Below are 8,364 nucleotides of genomic sequence, written 5' to 3'. Positions count from 1 at the left end.
CCCAAAAAAAAAAAAAAAAAAAAAATCCTTATATATTAGGTAACAATACAAAAAAATAAAACTAACTAAATTCCTCGATATTAGGTAATAATACATACATAATTAAGGTTATGGTTACATTTATATATAATTGAGGTCATTCCTTTAACATTCCCCTTTAAGTTGCGGAATAGATGTCATCTCTTCCTAGTTGGGTGACTAACTCATGAAACATTGAGTTGTGAAGTTCTTTTGTTAGTGATCGGCCATTTGATTGTGAAGGCTCATAACTAATGCAAATTATCTCTTTCTCCAATTTCTCCTTGATAAATTGTCGATCAATTAGAATATACTTTGTCATTTCATGCTGGATTGGATTACGTGCTATATTGATCCACACGACTTCATTATCAAGGCATGACTACAACAGTACGACTCCAACGGTAGTTATGAAGGTTCTGAATAAATTTGATCAAGGTGAAAGATCGGTAGCTATTAAGGCTCCTAATAAATTTGGTTAAGGTTGAAGATCAGTAGATATGATGGCTCAATATTTGTCGGAATGGATCATACTTACTTTGTCTGGAAGAACCATCTCCAATCCTTCGGTCTAGGAATTATTGTATGATCCATAGTTGCTTTGTCTGGAAGGACCATCTCCCATCCTTCATTTTGCAGTTTCTTCTAATAATATCCTGCACTCAAAATTGCCTTGGTTGCAAGAACTCCAATCTGTAAGGGATTCCCAGCTTCAAGCGGCTTCAACTTAGCTTCCTTGAGCTCTCTAACAACACAATCAGCCATGTGGAGGAACCCTTTTTGGATTCTGGAAATTGTTCTCTTTCATCAGTGTGCAAAAGAGTTGGTGGTGGTACAACCTGAACAGGATCAACCTCCATCAAAACTGAATTCTACTAGTATTTCTGTAGGCAGATATGAAAGATTGACTACTTATAAGCTGGAAAGACATGTCAATCCTCAAAATCATCTGGGATTCAACATTGAGAAACTGCGTTATCAATTTTCCATCACAAGAACAGAAAATTCATTATTCAAAATAGGGGGAAACCCTTCTCTGGCATTCAAAATAGAAGGGGATTGAATTTCAGTTCCTGAAACAAAACCCCATCTGTAATAGACAAGCCCACCGCTAGCCGATATTGTCCTCTTTGGGCTTTCCCTCTAGGTTTTACTCTTTGCCTTCAGAGACTCGTATTCCTTTCTGATGGTAGACATTCTGCCTAAGCAGAACTACTTTGAACTCAGCTTAAACCAAAAGTCAGCACCTTGAACCACGAAGAGGCAACTAAAGGACAGGACAATAGATTAACAAATAATTAACATCTTTCGGGCTGTTCTTGCGTAATAAGACTCAACTTGGTCTGAGGACCATGAAGGTTGTGTGTCGAAACATTTCCTAGGTGTTTAGGCCTCCAAGTTTCCCTAATGAAAACCCTGTGCTTAGGCATCTTAAAGTTCCACTGAAGGAATGACCTTAATTATATACTTGTAAACTCTAGCCTTAATTTAAGGAATAACCTTGTGTAAACCATATCCTTAATTTAAGGAATATTTGTGTCATCCAATTAAAAATGGGAATTAGTTAACCTTCCTATTGTTACCCAGTATGTCGGGATCTTTTTTTCTTTATTGTTTTTCTTAAGTGTTACCTAACAGGATTTAGTTAGATTTATTTTTCTATATTGTTACCTAATATCTAAGGATTTAGTTAGATATATTTTTATGTATGGTTAACTAGTATTTAAGGATTTAGTTAGATTTATGTTTTCATATTGTTACTTGTATCTGGATGTTTAGTTAGTAATCATGCCTTATAAAAGACACATGTATCTCTTTAGAAATTAATGAGAATGGTTTGCAAGATAGTTTATACTTAAAACATGGTATCAAGGCTATTCTATTTTGGGAGGTCTGATTAATCGGCGAAGCTTTCTAGCTGTCGATCTTCCCTTCCACCTTGACCAAATTCATTCGGTCTTTATAGCTACTGATCTTCCACCTTGACCAAATTTATTTGGAGCCTCTATAACTACCAATCTTCCACATTGACCAATTTTTTTTTTTTTAATAAGAGACAATTTCATTGATGAGTGATATTTACAAGAGGGATGTATAATTTATGATGTTTACAAAAGACCTTCCCAATTTGCAATGAGGGAGGTATAACTGTAGACAGTTTACACCAAGATATAGCTTGGTAAACAACATTGTTGAAAAGTTTTGTGTAGGTCTGTGTCGTTTTTGCAAATATTCTTTGATTTCTTTCTTTCCACAGATTCCAAAAGAAAGCCATGATGAGGTTTTTCCATAATAGGGCTTTTGCGTTCTTGAAAGGGTGGTACGTTTTAAGGCCATAGGAAATGTGAGATGTCATCTGAATATATTAAGAATTGCTGTCCAAAAATTTTGAGTGTATGTGCATTGTATAAACAAGTGACTTTGTGATTTGTTTTCTTTCTTGCATAGTGGACACCAGTTTGGAGAGAGAGTGATGTAAGACATTCTTTTTTTTGAAGATTTTCACTTGTGCTGATGGCTTTATGCGCTATTTCCCAAAGGAAGAACTTCACCTTTTTAGGTTGATGTCCTTTCCATATTGTCTTTGCTAGCATGGGATTTATTGCTTCTACTTTTTCCCCATGTCCATCATCAAGGATTTGGTAGAAAAGACCCTGTCAGCGCTGGGGAGCCAAGTTAGTGATTCTTCTTTCTTTGACAATACCACAGGGGCAAGGTCAAGGCCAAGGCTTTTGGCCCACTCTGTTCCTTCATTATCCTTTAGATTCCTACCAAGCTTCAGGTCCCAAAATTTGTTGACAACATTCCACGTTTATTTAATCGTGGCTTTTTTGCTATGAGAGAGCCTATACAAAAGTAGATACTTCAAAGCTAGCGTGGTGTTTCCAATCCATGGGTTGGACCAAGATGATGTGCTTCCCCCATTCCCCACCTTATGGCGAGTTCGGTTGGTGTTGAGATTTTGATGTTTCTTTATGTACTTCCAAGGCCCTTTTGTAGAAGATGGAGGGAGGTGATCTTTGCTTGATGTAGGAGTATATTTAGCCTTTATAAGATTTCGCCATAAGGCCTTTTCTTCATGATGATATCTCCATATCCATTTGGCAAGGAAAGCTGTATTCTTCTTCCTTATAGGGAGAAGACTGAGGCTTCCCTTTTCTGTTGGGAGGTTTATAATATTCCAACGAAAAAGGTGTGCGCCATCTTTCCACAAGTAATTTCTGAAAAGTCTTTCTATATCTGCGGCCACTTTTTGTGGCATTTCAAATAGAGACATGTCGTAAGTAGGGAGGTTGGATAATGTGGCTTGTATTAGGGTAAGTCTTCTGCCTTTTGAAGTATAACGTGAAGACCATGTTGACAACCTTCTTTCTATTTTCTCAATAATAATCTTCCCGAAGGAAAAGGATTTGTGATTTCCTTTTAGAGGTAGTCCTAGGTACATATTCGACCATTCTCCCTTTTTACAACCATATATGCTAGCGAAGTCTGCAATGATATCTGTGCTAATATTGATGCCCAAGATTGATATTTTGTCCAGAGAATCTTTCGAAGGTTTTTACCGTCTCAATCATGTTTTTTATGGAAGAGGCATTCACCAATCCGAAAAGAGGATTATGCATCTGCGAATTGAAGGTGGTTTATGCTCAAGCCTTCATTACCAATCTGAAAACCTTTTATCTGCCTTTCGTATCCTGCTTTTGTTAGCAGGCAACTAAGACAGTCCATTACCATGATGAAGAGAAAAGGGGATAGTGGATCTCCTTGTCTCAGGCCCCGTGTGGCATAAATTTTCCCTCTCAGTCTTCCATTGATGATGATGGAGAAATTTGTGGATGAGATGCATTCTTTAATCCACCTTCGCCATTTTGGGCCAAAGCCTTTGGCCACAAGAATGTTTTCGAGGAAAGTCCAATCAACTTTGTCGAAGGCCTTTTCCATGTCAAGTTTAATGACTACACCTTTTTGTTTCTTTCTTTCCCATTCATCAATGAGTTCATTGGCCATAAGGGATGCATCAAGAATTTGTCGCCCCTCAACGAAAGCTGTCTGTTGCCCAGTTATTGTGAAGGCGAGGACCTTTTAAAGGCGTTCTTATAATACCCTTGCTATGATTTTATATAGACCGGTCGTGAGGCTTATGGGACGAAAGTCTGCAACAGTACAAGCATCCAGTTTCTTTGAGATCAAATATATGTATGTTTCATTCAGGTTGCCATTAATAACTCCGTTTTGAAAAAAAAAATCATGGAATACTCTCATGATATCAACTCTCATAAAGTTCCAGCATTTCTGAAAGAATTATGAGGTAAAACCATCCGGTCCTGGAGTTTTGTCGGAGCCCAAGTGTTGAATCGCCTTCCCCACCTCTTCTTCAGTGAAAACGACCTCGAGGGAGGCAGCTTGCTGTTGATCAATAGGACTCCAGTCAAGATTGTGAGGAAATTCGCAGAGGGCATTGTCCTTTGTGTATAAGGATGTGTAAAAGGACACAAATTCTGATACAATTTCTTCTTCGTTTACTGAACTTATGCCTTGTGTGGATAGAATTTCCATGATGGTTCTCTTTCATTTCTTTGTAGCCATGATACGATGAAAAAAATTTGGAGTTTATGTCACCTTCCTCTAACCATCGTTTTTTGCATTTTTGTCTCCAAGATTGCTCTTCATTTACTGCCAACGAAATAAGTTTTGCTTTCATGACCTTTTTCTGTGTGTGTTGAACTAGTGTGATGGAGCTAATTTCCTCCATCTGATAGAGGGCAATTTCGGTTAGCAATTGGTTCCTTTTTGTCGAAATACAACCAAAAACCTCCTTATTCCATTTCTTTAGGACTCCTTTTAGTCTTTTAAGTTTGTTGATGAAACCATGCCCTGGCCATCCATGGAGGGGCGTATTCTTCCACCAGTATTCTACCATTGGCAAAAATTCAGAATGGTTCAGCCACATATTCTCAAATTGGAAGGGTGAAGGGCCCCATTTACAGCAACCCATGGATAGTAGAATGGGATAATGATAAGATGTAGGTCTATTCAGTCTTTGAACCCAACGTTACTGAATTTTCCAAGGAGGCCTTCTGTGGCAAGAAATCTATGGATGAGTGTCAAGGTGGGTGGAGATCTGTTATTTGACCATGTATAGAGTCCATTACTGAGGGGAAAGTCAATGAGTTCGGCTTCTCTTATGAAATTGTTGAAGTGTACATTGACCAAATTTATTAAGAGACTTCACAGCTACAAATCTTCCACATTGGCCAAATTTATTCGGAGCCTTCATAGCTACAAATCTTCCACATTGACCAAATTTATTCGGAGCCTTCATAGCTATTTCTGAAGTCGTACTTTGACATTGAAGTCATGTCGTCGAAGCTGTGCCTCGGTGGGCATGAGAGAGCGCATCTTTATATCAAAGACATGTTGAAATCGAAATCATTGGTGTTGCAATTGTTGAGTTGAAATCGCATAGTTTGAGAGGTCACTTGAACCCTGTTTATATTTCTACAGAAGAAAAATCAGAGTGAGAAGGGTTTTCTTTGTTTCATAGATTACTTGAAAAGGAGGCCCATTTTTCTGTGACAGTATGTTAGGAGAACAAAAAATTTTCTCCCGTTGAGGAACTTCCTACTGACCAGTGACGGGAAAGGTGATTTTATTTAAACGAAACAATTCCCTTACATTAGGAGCATACATAGACGCTAACCATGTTGGATCAGTAATGGACAATAGATCTATGATGGGGTATTGTACTTTTCTCGGAGGTAATTTAGTGACATAGAGGTGTAAAAAACAAAATGTGATGGCTAGATCATCTGTTGAATTGTAGTTCTAAACTTTTGTGCAAGGGGTATGTGAGCCCTTATGGTTAAAGATGATCCTTGATGACTTAAAAATTAAGGGAGAATGTTCAATAAAGTTGTACTGCGACAAGAAATCAGTAATTAGTATTGCACATAATTCTATCCAGCATGATATGACAAATTATATTAAAATTGATCGACATTTTATCAAGGAGAAATTGGAGAAATGGATTGTTTGCATTTGTTATGGACCCTCACAGTTCAATTGGAATATGTACTGACAAAAGGACATTACACCTTAGTGTTTCATGAGTTGGTATCCAAGATGAGAATGAATGATATCTATCATCTATTCCTCTCTTTAGGGAAGGAATGATCTTAATTATATCAATGTAAACCATATCCTTTAAGAAATATTTGTGCAATCCGATTAAATAATAGAATTCGTTAACCTCCCTATATTATTACCTAATATCTAAGGATTTAGTTATATTTATTTTTCTGTATTGTTACTTAATATTGGATTTAGTTATATACGTATATTTTTATATTGTTACCTAGTATCTGGGTATTTAGATAGCCTTTCTACTTCATAAAAGGCACATGTATCTCTCTAAAAACTAATGATAATAGCGGATAAGATAGTTTATACTTGTAACACTTACCAAATTGGTTCCGCTAATTGTATCAATTTGGTTCTTATGACATAGAAGTAGTTAAAGGAAGACATAAGTAATACTGATTTGGTTGCTGGTTGTTTTTCTAATCTAAAAAAATATTATGATTTTTAATCTAAAAAATCGTAGAGTGGGAGTAGAGGTTCGAAACATGGTTTTCATCGTATTTACCACAAAATTGGCTCTTGGTTCTCTCAACCAATACGACCCTATAAATTTTTTTAGGGTGTTTCTGTTTATAAGAGTTTGGAGAAGATTATTAGAGACCTTTTAGAGCGAGTCGATGAGGGCGGGGCTCTCATTTGATTAGGTAGAGGAGTTTGTAGTCTCCTTTGAATTTTGTTCACTTGTACCATATCTTCTCTTTGAGGTTAGTCAGCATATGCTATTGTGTAAAGTTTTTTTCCTTCAAACATTTTTGTATCTTTTCATAAATGAGAAGTTCATATATTATCCAAAGAAAAGTTAAATCAATCAAACTCACTTGTCATCAAAAGGTTGTCTAAATAAATACCTTAAAATATAGTGTTAGCATTTCTAGTGTTTAAGAAATATTCATTCAGTTCGATTCTTTTTGTGAATCGGTATAGGCAGTTGGAATCTTCGGGCAGAAAGATATCGTGAGATTGGATCTTACAAAAGACGGTGTACAGGTGGACAAGGCGAAAGTGGGACCTTTTGGCTCGATTCTTTTTGACTCTGCTATTTCAGTAGCATCCAGCTCAGAGTAGGACCCTTGACTTTCCTTTTATATTTTCCAAACTGCATTTGTATATTTCTAGTATGCTAAGTCTAAGTAATCATCTGGGAGGTACATATGCTTTTATATTAGAGACAGGCTAACTAAATACCTAGATACGAGGTAACAATAAAAAAACACCTAGATACTTGTAACAATACAGATATAATTATGGTTGGAGTTTAGACTGATATAATTAAAGTCATTTCTTCACTCCTCCTCAAGCAGCAGAATGGATATCATCTATTCTCAACTTGGATACTAACCCATGAAATATTGAGCTGTGAAGTTCTTTTGTTGCCACGTCTTCCTAGTTGAACTACGAGGGCATGTAACTAACGCAAACTATCCTTTTCTCCAATTTCTTCTTGATAAAATGTTGATCAATTTCAATATGATTTGTCATATTACTTTGGATAGGATTATGTGCAATATTGATCGCATGACTTTGACACATGACTTCAATCTCAAGGCATGACTTTGACACATGACTTCAATCTCAAGGCACGACTTTGACACATGACTTCAATCTCAAGGCATGACTTTAACAACTATGAATAAATTTGGTTAAGGTGGACTTCAACCTCAAGGCTTTAAATAGATTTTGTTAAGGTGGAAGATTGGTAGTTATGAAGGCTCTAAATAAATTTGGTCAAGGCGGAAGCTCGATAGCTATGAAGACTTTGAATAAATTTGGTAAAGGTGGAAGATCGGTAGTTATGAAGGTTCTTAATAAATTTGGTCAAGTTGGAAGATCGGTAGCTTGAAAGCTCCTAATAAATTTGTTCAAGATGGAAGATCGACAACTATATAGGTTCGAATAAATATGGTTAAAATGGAGGATTGGTAGCTATGAAAGCTATGCCGATTAATCAGGCCTCCCAGAAAAGAATGGTTCTGATACTATGTTACAGGTCTAAATAACCTTGCTCATAGTTCTTAATTTTCAGAGAGGTACATGTGTCTAAATCCCTTAATACTAGGTAACAATACGAAAAATAAATCTAACCAAATCTCTAGATATTAGGTAATAATATCGAAGATTATATCTAACTAAATCCATAGATGTTAGATAACAATAAAAAAAAAAAAAAAAAAAAAAAAAAAAAAAAAAAAAAAAAAAAAAAAAAAA

The 8,364-nt window shown here is 36.2% G+C and overlaps 1 protein-coding gene across 1 annotated transcript in view; it reads left to right on the top strand.

Annotated features, from left to right (window-relative positions):
• LOC111463987 overlaps nucleotides 1–8,364 on the top strand; it is a 29,074-nt gene that overhangs the window by 13,663 nt on the left and 7,047 nt on the right. Inside the window, exon 7 of the mRNA XM_023108024.1 lies at nucleotides 7,084–7,220. Coding sequence (XP_022963792.1) covers nucleotides 7,084–7,220 — 137 coding nt within the window. The remainder of the gene's footprint in view (nucleotides 1–7,083; nucleotides 7,221–8,364) is intronic.

Source organism: Cucurbita moschata, unplaced genomic scaffold (assembly GCF_002738365.1).
Source record: "Cucurbita moschata cultivar Rifu unplaced genomic scaffold, Cmos_1.0 Cmo_Scf00029, whole genome shotgun sequence".
Taxonomy (NCBI): Eukaryota; Viridiplantae; Streptophyta; class Magnoliopsida; order Cucurbitales; family Cucurbitaceae; genus Cucurbita; species Cucurbita moschata.
Note: the sequence above shows the minus strand (reverse complement) of the source record. Positions and strands in the feature narration are given on the sequence as shown.